This window comes from Saccopteryx bilineata, chromosome 5, assembly GCF_036850765.1.
Source record: "Saccopteryx bilineata isolate mSacBil1 chromosome 5, mSacBil1_pri_phased_curated, whole genome shotgun sequence".
NCBI classification, from domain to species: Eukaryota; Metazoa; Chordata; class Mammalia; order Chiroptera; family Emballonuridae; genus Saccopteryx; species Saccopteryx bilineata.
The window spans coordinates 99,343,074-99,363,496 of NC_089494.1; the positions used below are offsets into that span (position 1 = coordinate 99,343,074).

Below are 20,423 nucleotides of genomic sequence, written 5' to 3' on the forward strand. Positions count from 1 at the left end.
GGCAGATAAAAAAAGTGTGTAATGTGTATGTAAGCAATGATAACTCTTGGTTTTCACCAAAATTATTTTGAGAGCAATAAGAGAGTTATTTATCAAAATGTATATTTCTGATTATATGACTGTTTAGCTATACTATAGGTTTCTAAGACAGGATATCTTATCCTTTTCCTAACTCATTAAAAATTATACTATAACAGCAGGTATTTATACTAATTTCAAATAAGTTAGATAATTTAATATTCAAGGAAATTGAGGGAAAGAGAAGGTTAGCATTTAGAATTATCTTGATTTTCTGGGTACCTGCTGCCTTTTCATCTTATTATCAATGGAGGTGCTTAGTGTGAATTTTTGTAACTAGTAACCTACTAGAGAGTACTGTATTTGAATTTATATTGCTTTAGAAACTAAGCAGAGTTAAAAGCCATGCATACAAAATGTCTAATAGCTTTTTTATCTTTGTATTTAGATGAAGAACCTTTTCTAATTCTTGCTGATCATCATGAGTTAAGAAAAATTAATACTGATGGCTCCAACTATACACTTTTAAAACAGGTATGACAGTCCTGTGATGATTTTATAGTATTTATAATGGGTACTTCAGATATGCATTACAGCCACAGAAATACCTCACAACTAGAACTTATGAACCACATGCATGTATGCATATGATATTACCATATATTATATTTTGTTTTAATTGTCTAGGTGATGTTCTGAATTGGTCACATCATGTGATATCAAAGAAAGTAAGAGATGCAACGTATAATTAATGAGGGGAACATTCATCTCAAGAATCTCTTTAAGGCATTTCACACATTGCTCAAATTGCCCCCTCCCTTAGGCTTTAAAAATAAATACCTTTTAGAATTCAACTTTCTGTTCAAAAAACCAGAAAATAAAACAGGATTGATGATCCGTAGCCACTAAAATTTGGAAGAAACAAGGAAAAGTGTGATTGTAAATTAATTAAAAAGTTGTGAGGCACTTATTTTCAGTCTTACGCTCTTCATCTCTCAACCCATTCGACCCAAGAGAATCTGGGCTCTGTTTTGATGTTTGAATTCTATTGTTAGTTTGTTTATATGTGTTATTTGATATGAAAAGATATAATTTCCATATTATCACACAATAGAAAACTGAAAACTGAGACTTGCTCACCTCAACGTTTTTTTTCCCTCCCAGTCTGCAGTAGAAATAGCATACAACCAAATGACTGGAAGCGGCACGAGTGCTACATGGATGTAAAACCTTGCATATAATTAGTTACGGCATAGTTTCAGTTGTCAGGAGAAAGAACATTTTTGGAATTTTTTAATTTGTATCTGTTCTGCTACAAATTTCTCTTTGCCCCAGACTGTTTTATAATGGCATGCATATGTGAAGGCAATACCTACAATAAGTGTGCAAAAAACAAGGATATTTTTTATTCTTCTAGTATATTTATGCCAGCATTAGGCATAGGCAAAGAAAACTATTCATGTGGAAATTTCCAGCAACACAAAAAACATTTAATTAAAATTATTTTGCCTCCTCACTGATGGAATCCTCCATTGCTATTGTTAGGCTTTCATTCATTTTGCTTAAGGATTTAATCTTATTTCAAGTGTAAAAATTTATTAGCAACTGTGATATTGATTCATTATGACAGAGTTGTATTTTTCAGCTTTCCTCTAAGTCACAGACAGAAAATAGTAATTTCTCATGAAAATACAGATTTCTAAACTACTCATTTGAAAAAAATAAAACAAAAAAAACAAGGAAGGTGTATCAGTGCTGTACTCATACCTGAATGGTCACAATTCAAAATGTTTAGCAGTGCCACTTTGACACACAGCCCATGCTTTCCAAATCTTACCAGAGCACTCAACATTACTATGTGCTTGCCACAGGTCTGACTGCCTTTTTATGGATGTCTGTGAGGGTTGCAATCTTGGTCCTGAGTTTGGAGTAGCCACCAATACCTCCTGGATTACACTGCCTCTCTCTAATTCTAAGCCCTGAGAATATTGAGTAAAATATAAAATATTTTCATGTTTTAATAAAAATTAAACAAAGCTATTAAAAATATGCAAATCAGAGAAGTATCTCTTTAAGAGAAAAATTCCTAGAGAAAAGGGTTCAAGTATATATAGTTGCTTTAAATAGAAAAGTTTTTATAGGCCAAATGATTTTTTATATTATTTAAATTAATTTAATTTTTTTCCTGTGTAGCCTAATTTTAAGTTTATAGCAAAGTTACAGAATATTGAAAGTTATCTTTCTTTTGGAGTAAATGTTTATACACACTCTATACCTTCCACATTAAGTGTGCCAGTCATTGATTTCCTTGTATAGTCTCTGGAAAAAGGACATGTTTATTTTCTCTTTACTGTATTTTTGTTGTTGTTGTTGTTGTTTTGTATTTTTCTGAAGTGAGAAGTGGGGAAGCAGACAGAGAGACTCCCACATGCACCTGACTTGAATCAACCTGGCATGCCCGCTGGGGGACAATGATCTGCCCATCTGGGCCATTGCTCCATTGCAACTGGAGCCATTCTAGCACCTGAGGCGAAGGCCATGAAACCATCCTCAGCACCTGGGCCAACTTTGCTCAAATGCAGCCTTGGCTGCGGAGAGGAGAGAGAAAGGAGAGGGGGTAGCAGATGGGTGCTTCTCCTGTGTGCCCTGGCCAGGAAATCAAACCTGGGACTTCCACACGCCAGGCCAATGCTCTACCACTGAGCCAACCAGCCATGGCCTTCACTGTATTGTTTTAGTGCATATCTTGTTTGTTTGTTCTTGCTTTTAAAAGTTCTTTTTTAATTAATATATTTGTAAGTTAAATTCATTGAGGTGACCTTGTTTAATGAAATATATAGGTTCAAGTTTATAATTCTTTGAAACATTGTCTGTATATTATATTGTATGTCCATAACCCTGAATGAAAGCTCCTTCCATCACTGTATATTTGACTCCTTTTACCTTTTACTTCCTCCCACCACCTTCCCTCTGGTAACCACATACTGTTGTCTGTGTCCATTAGTTTTTGTTTATTGTTCTTTTTGTTTATTTGTTGCTTTTAGTATCACATCCCACATTGGGTGAAATCATATAGTTCTTGACTTTTTCTGTCTGACTTGCTTTGTATAGCATGGTGTTCTCAAGATCCATCCATGTTTTCATGTGTGTGTGTGTGTTTAGCATTTCTTTCTTTTAGATTGTGCTATCTTAGAACATTCTCTCTTAGGATATTCTGGGTATAAGCACAACTGAATCACAAATTTAATTAATATAGCAACACTTTCTGAAAGAACTCTAACAGTATTTCAGTGGCATTCCTTGCTTCATTTTCCAATCCTGTGGCTCAAAACATTGCTATTGATATCTCTTTTGTTGTCCTTTATAACTAATCTGTTTTCAGAGATTTTTCTTATTGGAACAAAATGATTTTTTCCTCTATGCATCATTTAAGTCTAGTTTATATAACCAAATGCTTTAACACACACTTCTAGATAACAATTTTTCCCTTGTGGTATAATTTTAGGCAATTGACAATCACTAGTACCTAACTGGGTATGAATTTCAGATTGTTTTCTTAGTATAGTGTTTAAGAAAATAGAGAAGGAATAGGGTAGATTAGGAAGTTCATGAGGACACTGAACGCCTGTGCTTTTGGAAAGTATTTTTAATGGTGGCCACTGAGTAAGGAAATAAAGACCTAAAGAACTAACGGTGACCCTGGCTGCTTGGCTCAGCAGTAGAGCATCAGCACAAGGTGTGGAAGCCCCAGGTTTTATTCCCAGCCAGGTCAGACAGGAGAAGTGACTATGTTTCTCCTCCATCCCTCTCCCCGCCCCCTTCCTCTCCGGCAGCCATGGGTGGAATGGGAATGGTTCGAGCAAAGTTGGCTCTAGGCCCTGAGGATGGCTCTATGGCCTTACCTCAGGGGCTAAAATAGCTTCATTACGGAACAAGGGAGACATGGCCCTGCTGGGCAGAGTATCGCCTGGTAGGGGCTTGCCAGGTGGACTCAGAGGCACATGCGAGAGTCTGTCTCTGCCTCCCTGCCACTCACTTAATAAAAAGAAAAAAAAAGAACTAAAGGTAAGTCGTACCTCTAGTTCTGACTATGGTCTTTTTGAAATTTACTATTTCTGTCAGTGAGCATGCTTTTAACCATAACTGTGTCATAGAATTTTATAAATATTCAAGAAGTTTCAGTCAGTAGAAAATTATTTTTCTCTCTCAGGGATTTTGTCTACATATACAGAAAGAGTTGGAAAACAAAAGTAATTATCTCTCCACATTTTCTCTCAGTTAAAATAAATAAAAAGGCAGCAACATCTTTGCCTTAATTATTTGGGAATGTTTTGTGTGTATGTTTAGGGAGAATAATTTACCCTAAGATCTTGATTTTTCTTCCCAGTTATGATCAGTAACAAGCTCAAGAAACTTTTATAGAATTAAATTATAACAACTAATAGAATTTTTTAAAGTTCATATAGTGTAAAACATAGAGGTAGGCCAGCTATAACTTAAATTTATATACTACATTTAGAAAACGTGCTTTAATAACATAAATTGTAGAAATGAAAATTAATTGAGGAATTTTCCAATGTGTTATCCAATTCAATTATAATAGTGCCTTTTATTCCAGTAAAATTGTATAGAGAAAGAAATCTCTTAATCATTTTGAACCAAATATTCAGCTACAAAAATGAATAGGATTCTCACCAGACCAATTTTCAGCTCTGAAACCACTGGGATGACTCCAGTTTTCAGACATTTTTTTTTTTTTTTTTACCATACCCATGGCTGTGTTAATATTCTTTGAATATGATTCTACAGAGTGCTTTGCACTGTTTTCTATGCAGATGGATGTTTAAGCTGTAGAAAACTTATTGGTTTGTCTGGATATATATGTCAGAATTCAGAGCTTCAATTTTTCTGTGTTTTTGGCTCTAATTTATTATAGTGGATTTGCTAAAATTAGAATTGGATTTCTATTATATACATTGATTATTGTAACAAAAGGAGAATAATTTTTCTGTGACTGGGAATGTGAGTAAAGTTTTGCTAAAGTTAGAAGGAATTTCTCTCTACCGTTTCTCTATAAATCTTTAATTTATCCATTTCAGTCTGAATTGTAAGCCCATCACAGAACTTTAACTAATTTTACCTTTTTTTATGTGGTGAAAAAAGCCATTTGAATGTAAAGAATATTATAGACTATTATTGTAATGAATTTATTAGACCCTTTATAGAACTTGGAATACATTCCATGTATATCTTAGAACCTTAATTGATTCTGGAGAGGCAACATTCTAGATGTATATACTTAAGTACATTTAGTTAAGGATGTCTCCAATTTTTAGCTTGTGAATAAATATTTAGTAAATCTTTTAAATCTATGACTAAATATTAGTGAAGTCTTTTTTTTTTAGAATTTATAGTCATTATTTTGATTAATAATGTCAGTAAGAAGTATACTTACATTTATCTGGGCATAGTGAAGAATTTACACAGAGTCATGTTTATTTCTTTGTGTCTCCTTAACTGGAGAACTCTTTAACTAAATATACTACTTAAGTGTCACATCTTGACCAATGGTATGCAGTTAGGTGGGATTAGGCTGTTTCAAATTAATTTTATAATCTGGAGCTGAAGAAAAAGACATTGCTCATGTTCACCCAAATAAAAGTATATGATTTGAACCTATGATTTTTACACCATAACTACAAGAATATTGCCCTACCAGAGAGAAGAAAAATATCGATATTTGCCACAGCCTTCTCTAAATCACTTCAATATATAAGCTATCCTTAGTCTTAGAAATGGATGGAAAGAAACAAAATCTGAACAGCAATAAAATTTAGCCTTGGCCTGATTCTAATAAAGCACTATATAAATCAATGCAATATTACTATTATTATTAAATTCTAAATTTTGATAATACATATGGAACCTGAATTTACATGTAGTAAATACCATACTTCTTATCCCTCCTTCCCCAAACCAAACCAAAGCAAATAAAAGACCTATCTCCCTGAAGATGCTAATTCTTAACTTTTGGATTAAAAGTTAATAAATGACTCCTAAAACAATTTGAGACTTAATTACACATTAGGATGAATATTGATATGAGCAATCTTACATTAGACACAAAGATAGAACAAAGATCTCTTGAAGTCTTGCCAAGTGTCTGCTGTATCAAATTATTTTTTGATCTATAAGCTTATTCTATCCTTAAAATAAGTTAGCACAATTGAAATTTTCAACCAAGTTATGTTAGTCCATTGAAGTAGTAAATCAATAGGCCTAATCATAGATCAGAATTAAACTAACCCCTGAGCAATCATTTGAACAATCCAACATCTAAGAAGATTCCCAGATACTGATACACAGTCCTCAAGCAAAGTGAAACAGAACTGCTAAATGAAAGAGCTGCATCCAGACACCAATCAGCTGAACTCCTGTTTCATTTTGTTACCTGCTAAAAAATGCATAACCATGAGTTGAAAGTGAGACTTTTCCTCACATTTTCACCTTGTAGAACAAAAAAATGTTGATTCTCTAGTCCTCTTTGGCCAAATACTTTCCTAAATTTATAACTTTTAAATTCTAATGTGGCATTGTATGTATTGCCTACAGGACCAATGGAAGCATAAAAAGACAAAAATAAATAAATAAATAATAAAAAGTAAAAGCTTCATTTATCTAATTGAGACAAAGCTTTTGGGAAAAATAAAATTTTGAAGTCATCTTTTCTGACTTGAATCAGATGGCTATTCAGGTATCATCATAAATCATTGGAAATCTTCTATTTTTCCAATTTAAATAAATGTTCTTTTTCTGATTATGCTGCAGAAAAAATAATAATGACATCAAATTTATGTTTAATATTATCCTGAAATGAGTGTCTTTCACATTATCTTCCCCAAAGCAAGGTTTTTCTTTCATTTATTTTCTCCCCTTACTGGCTATTTATTTAAACCATTATCTATAAATTTTCTGAAGTTGTGGCCTGTTTGGAAAATATTTTCAAATAAATTATACAACATCTTAAGCATATGGTGTAGGGTAAATGTGAACATATGATGCATTTAAAAAGATTTGATCACAAACACTATCATTGCAATAATTGTAAATATTTAAGTACAAAGGGAGATAGTGAGTCATATACTTCTAAAACATTTAAAAATTTCTATTAACTATGGCTTAAACACACTCTTTTTTATTTTTAGGGATTAAACAATGTTATTGCTATAGACTTTGATTACAGAGAAGAATTCATCTACTGGATTGATTCCAGCCGACCCAATGGCAGCCGCATAAATAGAATGTGTTTAAATGGAAGTGATATTAAGGTAACTAGATATTACCACCATGGAATTATTGAATATTTTATTAATGTGGTTGAATTAAATAGAATGTTATTTGATGGTAGTGGTACAACTCATAGAATGTATTAGGTTGGTTTGAATTTCACAATGTAAATTAATTTTTAATTTTATTTATTCATTTTAGAGAGGAGAGGGGGGGAGAGAGAGAGAGAGACAGGGGGGAGGAGCTGGAAGCATAAACTCCCATATGTGCCTTGACCAGGCAAGCCCAGGGTTTCGAACCGGCGACCTTAGCATTTCCAGGTCGACGCTTTATCCACTGCGCCACCACAGGTCAGGCTGAATTTCACAATGTAAATTAATACATAGTTTAATATGAAATAAGGGCCATTTTATCTTTATATTATATAATGTTATTACTTTAAATAAACTACAAACTAAATTGAGTAAATAAAATTTGTATCCTTATTCACAAGTCTAGAAAAATGTGAAAGATGCTTTTCAGTTAAATAGTGCCTCTGATAAAATTGTGTTGATGTATATAAAATAGAAAGTTGAGTCTGATACTGTAACTGAAAACAAATAATTATTAAATTATAAAATAAAATTATAATACTATTAAAATTAACCTACTATAGATAGAAATAATTTAATGCATTTGTTAAAAATCATGAATATTCTTCCTGACCAGGCGATGGCTCAATAGATAGAGCATTGGATTGGGACATGGCGGACCTAGGTTCAAAACCCCAAGGTCACCAACTTGAGTGCAGGCTCATCAAGTGTGAGTGCGGGCTTATCCTGCTTGAGCTCAGGCTCACCAGCCTGAGTGTGGGGTTGCTGGCTTGAGCGTGGGATCATAGACATGACTCCGTGGTTGCTGGTTTGAGCCCAAAGGTCCCTAGATTGAATCCCAAGGTCACTGGCTTGAGCAAGGAGTCACTCGCTCTGTTGTAGACCCCCAAGGCACAAATGAGAAAGCAAACAATGAATAAGGAATCAACAAACAACTAAGATACCACAACAAAGAATTGATGCTTCTCATCTCTCTGCCTTCTGATCTGTCTGTCCCTATCTCTTCCTCTCTCTGTCTCTGTAAAAAAAAATATTATATTATTAATATTCTAAGTAGACAGCATCATAATTAAATATATGTCACCTAATAGATATGAGATGGTACCATTTCTTTGTCATCTTGAATTTTAAAATAATCTATTGTCTAGATACAGAAAAATTTATTATAAAAAAGTTTAAACTCAAGAAGTTAATATCTACTAATTACTTAAACTTTATTAGCTATTAATGTAATCATAATTTTTGTTGGAAGTAATAAATTCTGAAAATATTGTTTCAAAATGTGTATGTACAGTGTCAAAACCACCAGTCAGTTGGGTTCTGGTGATTCAGACCAACTATATTTAGTGATGGTTTATATAATGAAATATCAGTATATGATATAGAAAAAAGAAGTATATACTATTTTGTATCTTAATTATTTAGCAATTTATATAAAAACTGTGGAACTTATATTACTCATACTTGATCATATATTTTTAAGACATTTAAAATTTTTGGTTATCTGTATAGTTTTTGAAAATGCTTTAATATTTTTAAAGAATATTAATTCTCTACTTTCTTGCCAATACTCTCTCATTACTACTTTAAGTAATGTCATAACATAGGATTACAAAATGAACCTGTCTTCCTTTTGGAATTAATAATTAGCTGATTTTCATTAAAATTGTCACACATGACAATTTTCCAAATTGGTATCTGGGAGAAAGAAAAAGAGATGTCGTGCAATTCAGTATAATAGATTGATATTATCGATGCAAATATTTTTTGTTGCCACTTTATATCCTTACTATTTATGGTTTTCGGGAAAAGATAACTATAAAATTTTATTAGTGTATTTTGTCTCTAACTATATTACTCTTGGATTTTATAAAGCCCCAAGTTTCAATTGCTTCTTTTATGTAGTTCTCAAAACACTGAGAACTCAGAAATAGTAGTCAAAAATATCAATAATTTTAAATTATTATTTTTTCTCTCTTTCCTTTTTTTTTCTTTTTTCCTTTTTTTTTTTTAGAGAGGGAGTTGAGGGGAAGACAGGGAGACACAGAAGTGAGATGAGAAGCATTAACTCATTGTTGCAGCACTTTAGTTGTTCTTTGATTGCTTTTTATACCTGCCTTGGCTGGGGGCCACTAGCTCAAGCCAGCATCCTTGAGCTTCAAGCCAGCAACCTCTGGGCTCAAGCCATGACCATGGGTCATGTCTATGATCCTATGCTCAAGCTGGTAACCCCGTGCTGAAGCTGGTGAGCTAGCACTCACTCCGGATGAACCCATGCTTAAGCCAGTGACCTTAGAGTTCCGAACCTGGAACTTCAACATCCAAATCAACACTCTATCCACACACCACCAGTCAGGCGTGAATTTTGTATTATTTCATTTGCATTATATTTGTACATAAAAACCTTATGCCCTTATTATATTCAATATTGATATTGGTTAGAGTTGAGCACAGTAGTTGTATATGAATATTTTTACTTCCCTTTGGTTAGGTTAAGTTCTTCCTTGTGTTTTTTTCTCTCTTATAGTAGGTCATTTAACTAAGGAAAGAGCAGTTTGTGGAGTGGTTTATGTTATTGATATTTCCCCTAGAATGGGTCAAAGATGAATTTCAATAATTCTGTGTGTTTGTGTGTATGTGTGTGTGTGTGTTTGCAGAATTTTGCCCCAAATTTTAAGAGAATAAGTAAATGTAGTTCAATAACTATGCAGCTGTCCAACTTGTTTTTAAATTTTGGTTTTTATTTCTTAGACCACTATGTAATTTCTAGGGGCCTGTTTACATCTTAGGTAATATTTTGCAAGTAAGTAAGTAATTTTATTAGGGTAAATTGTTCCATGTTTTATGCTTATCTAAATTTTATTTCTGATGTTTAAATTAGAAGTCTGTATCTCTGTAAAAATCAAGAAGCAATTGCTCCAGTCTTATTCTACACATCTACACTATTAACTTTTTAAATTCTTCTTTTGTTAGGTAGTACATAACACAGCTGTCCCGAATGCACTTGCTGTTGATTGGATTGGGAAAAACCTCTATTGGTCTGATACAGAGAAAAGGATCATTGAAGTATCCAAACTCAATGGCTTATACCCTACTACACTCGTTAGCAAAAAACTGAAGTTTCCCAGGGACCTGTCTTTAGATCCTCGAGCTGGGTTTGTAACAAACATTGAAAATATTAAATTAAAAATTAAGTCTGTGGATTACATTCAATGTGGTAAATCCTGTTTTGTAGATTTTAACATGGAAACTGATATAAAGTGTGAATGTTTAGAAATTTTTATTGAGAAATCAAAAATAGAAATGTGACTATATAGTAAAATAAAAAAATTAAATGTGATTTTATAGCAAGTACATTTCAATTTTAAACAAAACACTAATATTTAAATGTGTTGTGTAAATGAATAAAACAGATTTCTTTGATTTTAAATGAATAAAACTTGCAGTTCTTTAAATCTTAGAGGAAAGGCAGATGAGAAATAAACTCTTGGATTACATTTTGCATGTATGTGTTAGTCACAAATAAGGCTGATATAATTTCTGTACCACTTTATAGCAGGAGACATAAGTAGTATCTATGAATAATAAGTAACAAGTTATATTATGCATACATTCAAAAGAAATAGCACAGTGGGAATATCAGGAAAGATTCATGTTGGAGCTGTGTTTCATTTGCATTTCATTGTGAGAATGGAGAACAAGTCATTGCAAAGGTCAAGGACAGGAAGCTGGGGATTTTAGATGAAGGATGAACATACTTAAGGTATCAAAACTGTCTAGTATATGTTTGCTAACATTCTATATATTACTTTTAAATATGTTATTTTGGTAAGTAGAGAATGCATATCTTTCTGGTGCTTTTTGCACTATAACTTAGAGTGATAAATACACCAAAATGATCTTTGTAGAAGTTCAACCTACCCACCATGCTTGTTTCCTTTTTTTCCTTTTCCAAGTGAGAGGAGGAGAGACAAAGAGACAGACTCCTGCATGAGCCCCGTCTGGGATTCAGCCAGCAAGCCTCATCTAAGGCCAATTCTCTGGCCATTGGGGGCTATGCTCACAAACGAGCTATTTTTAGTGCCTGAGGTGGAGGCTCCTTAGAGCCATTCTTAAGGCTGGAGGCCAATGCGCTTGACTTGAGCCATGGCTGAAGGAGGAGAAGAGAGAGAGAGAGAGAGAGAGAGAGAGTGAGAGAGAGAGATAGAGAGAGAGAGAAGGGGAAGAGGTAGAAAAACAGATGGTCACTTCTCCTGTGTGCCCTGACCAGGAATCAAACCCAGGATTCCTGCTTTACCACTGAGCAAACGAGCCAGGGCTTCCCCATGCTTGTTAAAATAACAAAATTTAGAGACAAAAAAATTAATGTTTATCTATTTATTTATTTTAGAGAGAGGAAGAAATAAAGGGAAAGAGAAACAGGAACATCAATCTGTTCCTGTTTGTGCCCTGACCAGGGATTGAATAGGCAGTTTCAATGCTTTGGGCCAATGAGCTATCCAGCCAGGACCAGAATTTGATATTTTAAAATAGGGCACATTTACAGTAGCAAGTATTGTGATAACTATGGTTTTCTAAAGTTTCTGCTATCTAAATTAATTTCAACTATATTTCACCAAATCACTGCTTTTATCATACCATATGCAACTATTAGATTTTACTTCTTGCTAATATATTGACTCTTTTTTTGGTTCTTTATGTTTATAATTGGTAGAGTAATCATGTTGTAGTATATTTTACAGCTTAATTTAAAACATTAATTTGGTTAAAAGCAGTGCCTAGTAGAGAATTTTGTACTATAAGTATTATACTTTTTCCAAGGTAATGTGCAACTTTAAATTTTCCATATATAATTATGTAACATTTGTTACCTTTTATAATATTTTCTTTATCATAACAACAGAAGTTTCACAAGTGTCAATTCTATTTTAACTGAAATAGTCATAAGAGTGTCTGTTTCTACATGAGTTTCAAGATTTAATATCCAGTTACACTAAATTTAGTTACCACCGTCATTCATTCAAAAAATGTAAATAATATAATTCTTTTTGTATTTGATCAGGAGATATTTATTTTACTCTGTCCACACACAATTGTTCTTTTCTGCAAAGTCAATGTGGCCAGCTTAGCTTTTAATTTTATACTATTCAAGATGTTTCATTTTCTAAATGAAGGGATGTTTACCTTTTGATAATAGTCTTGTAGAATTTCTTAATTATAAAGGGAAAACTGTGTCCTAGTTTAGTGAATACTGCAGAATCCAGTTTCAAGTTTTATTTCTACCAGATTCCAGTTATAACCTCATAAACTAAAAGCAGTGTAAGTTATCATCAACATAAACCCAACCAACCATCTTAAGGGCAAATTAAAAAAAAAAAGCAAAGTATTAAATTATAATAGATTTTATGAAAGATGCCTGTGATTTCTTTTTTTATAATACTTGAATTATGATATAGTTATACAATATTATAATCAAAGAAACATATAAGAAATTGGAACATTTTATGAAACAATTAAAACCACCTATTATAACAGATAAAATTGAATGACATTGTTTTATTCATGCTGTTTTCCTAGCTCCTCAGAGTGAGACCATAGGGCAACCTGGATTTTAAGTTTTTGTGAGGTACACTTCAGGGTGAAAATGATGCTATAACTGTCTCAAATATTGTGCAATCCTGCTTCAAAAATGGCAGCTCAAATGATATGATTATTTAATAAAAAATGCAGTTTAATCTTTCTACATCAGATTACCATTGTTATTTACATATATTTTAAATTGGCCAATTCTACTGACCTCTGTTTCCTTAAGAAGTATGATTTCTGTCCTGATATTTAGTGAGAGATAGGGCAAGAGTTTGTTTAAGGGAGGAAAAAGATCATTGGACTAGTGTAATGCAGCACCAAACATTTAAAAAGTAGCCTGGTAGTCTTTTCTATTTTTTAATAATCATTAAATATTAATTTGGACATGGTGGTTACTAAGAATGGAAATGAAGTTTTAAGTAGACAGCTAGATTAGCTATCTAGTTTTTACATTTAAATACAGCTGAAACTCAATCATTTTAATCATTTTATTGTCAAGTTTACTTTGGAAATCAACATTTTAATTTATTATAAATATTAGGTGATTAAAAGCTATTTACATTCAATATTTATTTATAAAAGTCATTTCTGTAATACATATTACAAAGGAGAATAGAAAAATATAATTTTATTATTTTGGATAATTAAGTTGTCAAGTCAAGTTATTATAATAACAAAAGGTTATCATAATGGACATTAAAGTAAATGTGTAATATTTTCAGTTAGCAGAAAATAAATTTACTTATTATTTATTCAATACATATTTCTTTAGCATTTGGGAAATATCTGGCACTGTCCTAGGTAGGAGCACAAAGACAAAATGCATGGTCCTTGTCTCGAATTATTTCACTGTCTGGTAGATAGGCAGAGCAAATAATTAGAATACAGTGCAATAACTCATAAGGTAGAGAAACAGAAAATGTTAGGGCTCAACTGGGATCCAGGAAAACTTTGAAGACAAAATGAAGTAAGAATTAGACAGGTAATGAGGTGATTTTCAGAGCAGAAGTTATTTCAGACACAAAGGAGAAGCTCTCTGGCAAAGCAAAGACACGCACAAGAAGAGGTCACACTGGGAAAAACTAATGTGGTTGGAACAAAATATTTATAAATAGTTGCGGAACTTTGATACCAGTCCACTTTACAGAGTAAAAAAGAACTAAGAATATATCAAAATACAACATAACACAACACAAAAGAAACGAAAGGAAAAAATAATAAAGAAATAAAAAAAAACCTCAAATATACCTCACAAGGCTTCTGTTTTGAGCAAACAAATAAATAGAAAATTATTTCCCCCAGGACAGAAGGAATATAGAAATGATCAGGTATGAGGAAGGGAAATGATCAGATTGTAGACCAGTTGAGATTGGGAGTCATAATATAATAATGGTGCTGATGAGAATAACTACCACTTTGATAGCGTTTTGTGAATTAGAAATTTATCACTGAATGTTCTTGTATCACTTTATGTTCTTGTACCATTTACTCACAGTTTCTGGAAAAGATGATTATTTTTAATGTTATCCTTTGGGTATGAATTAGAACATTCAACCACAAAATGCAAAAGTGACATTCTCAGGAGCATTTAGGAAGTAAGATGTAAAGTGGGAATTTAACCCAGTTTTTAAGCTTTGGTTATATATTTTCTCTATTATATGACATTAGAGTTTCCAGTAACAAAATGATTTGGATTATAAGAATATTTTCAAAGACCCATACAAACAAGAGATAATGAAAAAGAAAAAAGAAAAATATACTATACTATACTATACTAATTTTTATTTTCAATTTTAACAATTAGATTTTAAAAAATTTTTCAGCATAGATGATATGTGGCCCTGGCCAGTTGACTCAGTGGTAGAGTGTCAGCCCAGCGTGTGGATGTTTCAAGTTTGATTCCTGATCAGGGCACACAGGAGAAGCAACCATTTGCTTCTTGATCCCTCCCTTTCCCCTTCTCTCTCACTTTCTCTCTTTCTCTTCCCCTCTCACAACCATGGGTTGGCTGGAGCAGGTTGGCCCCAAGCACTGAGAATGTCTTCACAGCCTACCCTCTGGCACAGAAATAGCTCAGTTGCCAAGCAATGGAGCAATGGCCCCAGAGAGGCATCCCTGGGAAGGGGCTTGCTGTGTGGATCCTGTTGGGGCTCTTGCAGGAGTCTGTCTCTCTGCCTCCTCACTTCTCACTTATGATAAAAGAAAAAATATATAGATGATATGAGTTTTTTGGAAATAAAGAAATCTGTTGGCTCTGGTCAGTGGCTTAGTGGATAGAGCGTCCACCAGGTGTATGGACATCCTGGGTTTGATTCCAGGTCAGGGCACACAGCAGAAGTGATCGTCTGCTTCTCCCTTGCTCTCTCTCCCCCCCCCCCCCATAATCAATAGCTCTGTATGGCACCTGGGTGCTGAGGATAGCTCCGTTGGTTCAAGCTTGTCAGTTTCAGGCATAAAAACCCACCACACTCTTATCCATGTCTCTTAGTCTCGCTTTTATATCCCACCTACATATGGAATAATGCAGTTCCTGGGTTTTTCTGATTTACTTATTTCACTTCGTATAATGTTATCAAGATCCCACCATTTTGCTGTAAATGATCTGATGTCATCATTTCTTATAGCTGAGTAGTATTCCATAGTGTATATGTGCCACATCTTCTTTATCCAGTCTTCTATTGAAGGGCTTTTTGGTTGTTTCCATGTCCTGGCCACTGTGAACAATGAACATGGTGTTGCATGTGTCTTTATGTATCAATGTTTCTGAGTTTTGGGGGTATATTCCATATGTAGGTGGGATATAAAAGCGAGACTAAGAGACATTGGTAAGAGTGTGGTGGTTACTGAGTGTGGAGGGAGAGGGAGAAGAAAAGGCGGAGGGGGAGGGGCACAAAGAAAACTAGATAGAAGGTGACAGAGGACAATCTGACTTTGGGTGATGGGTAAGCAACATAATTGATTGACAAGATAACCTGGACATGTTTTCTTCGAACATATGTACCCTGATTTATTGATGTCACCCTAGTAAAATTAATAAAAAAAACCAAACTGTTAATACTAGAGCATCGCCCCTAGATGGGGTTGCTGGGTGGCTCTCAATCTGGGTGCATATGGGAGTCTACCTCACTATCTCCCCTCCTCTCACCTAAAAAAAGAAAAGAAAAAAATTATCTAAATCACTACAACTATTTGCTTTATTTTTAAAGTATTTTTAATTTATTTTTCTTTCCTAATAGTTTTTCTTCCTAGAATGTCCTGCTTTTTCTTCAGTTGTAATAACTTTCCATTTTTCAAGAGCAGCCAATATCACTTATTTTGTGAACTATTCCTCAGTTATCCCTAAGTAGACACCATATATTGAATACACATTGCATTATACCAGTTTTATGTATTTTTAATTAGTTGCCTATTTTTATTGAGGTATGATTGACATATACCATATTAGTTTAAAGTATCTATTTTTGGTATATATGACAATCTATCTAGAAAGTGAGTTCCTTTAGCATAGGGCCATGGTTTAATATTAGTTTGTCCCTAATACAGGTATTGTTAAATCAAATATTGAAGGAAATAATAAATGGGCAACTGGACATACACAACTCATAAGATTATAGCTACAGGGACCTAGTACCTGCATCTATGAACAGAACAATATATTGGTATGTAAATAACCTGCAAGTTTCAAAGAAAAGAGTCATAAGGGAACTTCTGTTGTGAGGAAATGAAAGGCATACTAGCAATGAAAATCAGTAGATTTCCATGGGGAGCACAGAAATATTTTATTAAATTAAACAGTCACACATGAAAACCACTTTTCATAACTATTTTTTAAATCTATATTCTCATATATAGACAAAAACACACAGGGAATTAATATCAAGTGTTAATTTTATAATTAAAAATGAAGAAAAAATTAGAGCTTAAAGAAAGTTCTCCCTATGCCCTGGTCAGGTAGCTCAGTTGGTTAGAGTATCGTACTGATATATCAAGGTTGCGAGTTTGCTCCTTGGTCAGAGCACATACAAGAATCAGCCAATGAATGCATAGATATGTGGAATAACAAATTGAAGTTTCTGTCACTCTATCTCTCCTCCCACATCCTATCTTTCTAAAATTAATTTTAAAAATTTTAAGAGAAATTTATCTAAATTTATTCCCAAATTCAGAAAAAAGTAAAATCTGAGAGATTACTTTTTTAATTTTTTAAAAGAAATATCATATATTATATTGAACTCTAAAAGACATCCTTAGGAAATACAGAAGCCTGTTGTTATGGTTATAAATAGGCATTCTTTGTATATTTACAGTTGATATAACTAATAGAATTGATATTATTTGGGAATCAAATTTTTCAGATGTGATTTTAGGTAAATATTACATATTATATGGGTGAAATTTAGAACTCTCCTGACATTTTCACTGAAGATTTTATTTTTCAGATTTAATTATTTACACTGAATTTTGTACTTAGGTTATTTTTAAGGGATTGCATTTAAGATGTTAAAATTAATACTATGTTTAGTACAGACTAATTACTAATTAAGAAACTTGGGGGACAAACCATATATTAATGAGGCTTAATTTTGGAAAGAAAATATAATTTAGGTAGCAAAATTTAGCTACCCATAAGGTGAGAGACAAAATGTATCTTGAGTTAATGAAGGTTATTTATACCTGAGTACAATTCAACTATACTTTTCTTGACTGTATGAGAATATTTCCATAATATTTTTTTGGTTGCTGAGTACTTATGTAGACTAATAATGTAATAACACTCATAAAATTCAAGCAAATTACATAATAACATACATATATAATCCAAATCTAGCAGGTAACCTATTGGTTATATATTTTTAAATCAGTATATATGTGTGTGTATGCATATAGTGCATATCTAATACAGATAAAGTAATAAAAGCTAAAATATGCTGAACACTTAGCACATATTTATCAGTTTCAAGTTTCTTCTTTATATTTTTTCATTTAATCTTACAGTGAACCTTATGAAGATAAACTATTATTATTCCTTTTCAAATAAAATGTATTAGTAAATCTAGGCTCAGGGAGGCTAAATAAAGTGTGCAGGTTCATATAATTAATAATGTGTAGATCTGGAATTGGAACCCAAGTAAATTGTTTCTAAGTCTTATTTATTTAAGACCCTACTTAGTGCTGCTTAGATAAAAAAGAAAAGAGCTAGTGTAATTTATTTTAATGAGCTAAACAATCTTTGAATTTTTACTTCATTTTTAATTCAGTTTCCCCCTTTTATATATCTGTCTTATCTTCAGTAGAGACAGCATGGTGCATTTTCATAAATTTACTTCTAAAGATTAGGTTGTGTGTTTTTATAAATCTATTTTACTGATGTACGTTAACTTTTCAAAATAAAAATATACTAAAAATCTTCAAAATTTAAAAAAATAGAACTCAGTTTCTGAAAGGTTTCTCATTTATTGTTACTTGATGATTTGAGATTTTCAAAATATGTTCAGATTAACATACATACACAGAAAACTTGGATAGGAATTTCATATTGCCACAAGCAAGGCTGACTCTGGTATATCCATACTTAGCTTTGCTTTCAAGTTTTGGCTCTGAGAGCTCTCTTTGAATGTCTGCTCACAAAACTAAGCTTTTGTTTAGTTTTTATAAAGGATATATTTCCAATTTTCATGCCATGCTTAATTAGGACTCTGAGATTTTGGCTAGCAAAGGAACATTTTTATTATAATTATAATCTACTATCACTTGCCTTTATGCATATGTTCCTAAAATAATTCAATACAAAAGTGAAAATTTCTTACAATGATTATTTTTGTTATCCCTATATTTAGTAAATGTTTATTTTATTTGAAAAACTTTATATTTTTCTAGTGTGTGGTTAAAATTTCTGAACACAATTATCATTGTCAGAATTTATAAGAAATATTTTAAATTTAAACTGAAAATTCCAGTTTTAAACAATATAGAATAATTGCATACCATATTATTTTAATTATACATCTTCCAAATATGACTAATTAATTGCCAAGGATTCTATATGTACTAAAGAAAAGATGAGGTCTGTGAAGACTAATTTGGTTAATTGATTTTAACTTTAGAGTTGGAATGTGAAACATCCATTAAAAAACCTTTACTTCCAATATTGAGTAATAAAAAGAAAAAAATATTCAAAAAAATAAGATGAATTTTCTTACTATGATAAAAATAAGTGGTTTAATTAAAAAGATAAAATTTTAAGTAATTTCTGTACATAAACATGCACACATAATATACATAATTTGTATATTGTATGCGTATAATATTAATTTCTCCACTTTACTAATCTTTGTTCACTGTCCAAAATATTCAAATCTAGAATTTCCAATAACATAATTTAAATCAGTGCTGTCTAATAAAACTTTCTGTGATCATGTAAGTGCTTTATAGCTATGCTATTTGATATGGTATTCACCAGACATGTGATTATAAACCGTTTGAAATGTAGTTAGTGTGACTGAGGAGCAATACAGGTCACTTAATTACATATGTCTTTAATTCATTTAATGTAAAGAGTCACAATTAGCTAGTGGATAACACATTGAAAAATGGCAGATTCAAGCAAATATAACACACTCCTCTATAAATCTTTTACAAATGACAAAAGAAAATCATATGTCTGGAAAATTTTATTCCCCATTATATATTCATTTTGAAAATTGACATCTTATTAACATTATATATTCAATATGACTTTGTATACTAAAGGAAAAGTTTAAAATTATATGGACATTTAAAAACATGCCATATGTTACTAAAATTATTAGAAAAGTTTATATTGAAATATGCTTCTTAGAAGCTAAAATTCAGAGTAATACCAAATTTTAATTTAGAAATAGCTGAGCAAAGAACTGAAATATTGTGTGAGATTTTACTTGTTAGGTGTCTGTAAACAAAATGGCTATTGATTTTCTTCCCTAGGTATTTATATTGGATCGACTGCTGTGAGTATCCTCACATTGGCCGTGTTGGAATGGATGGAACCAATCAAAGTGTTGTCATAGAAACCAAGATTTCTAGACCTATGGCACTAACTATAGACTATGTCAACCATAGACTCTACTGGGCTGATGAAAATCACATTGAATTTAGTAACATGGATGGATCTCATAGACATAAAGGTTGGTCCAGTGCACAAATGTTTCAGTATTTTACCACCACATAAAATAGTTATTTATAAAAAAATTTTTCTATATATACTTTTGTCAGATATATTTATCAATTTAGTGTTAATTGTTATACTCTATGATAATACTGGTAAATAAGAAACTAGACTTTTTTTTCAGAACGTCTATAATCAGGCATAGAAATAATTTTGACACTAGATTTTCTCTAATTGTACTTTTTAAAATAGTTTTTATAGTAGATGAACAATTTTTTTTATAAGTGGATATACAC

At 32.2% G+C, this 20,423-nt stretch overlaps 1 protein-coding gene across 1 annotated transcript in view; it reads left to right on the plus strand.

The window, feature by feature from the left end:
- LRP1B (LDL receptor related protein 1B) overlaps positions 1–20,423 on the plus strand; it is a 2,131,860-nt gene that overhangs the window by 1,870,926 nt on the left and 240,511 nt on the right. Inside the window, exons 57-60 of the mRNA XM_066281034.1 lie at positions 467–552; positions 7,224–7,346; positions 10,371–10,552; positions 19,947–20,146. Coding sequence (XP_066137131.1) covers positions 467–552; positions 7,224–7,346; positions 10,371–10,552; positions 19,947–20,146 — 591 coding nt within the window. The remainder of the gene's footprint in view (positions 1–466; positions 553–7,223; positions 7,347–10,370; positions 10,553–19,946; positions 20,147–20,423) is intronic.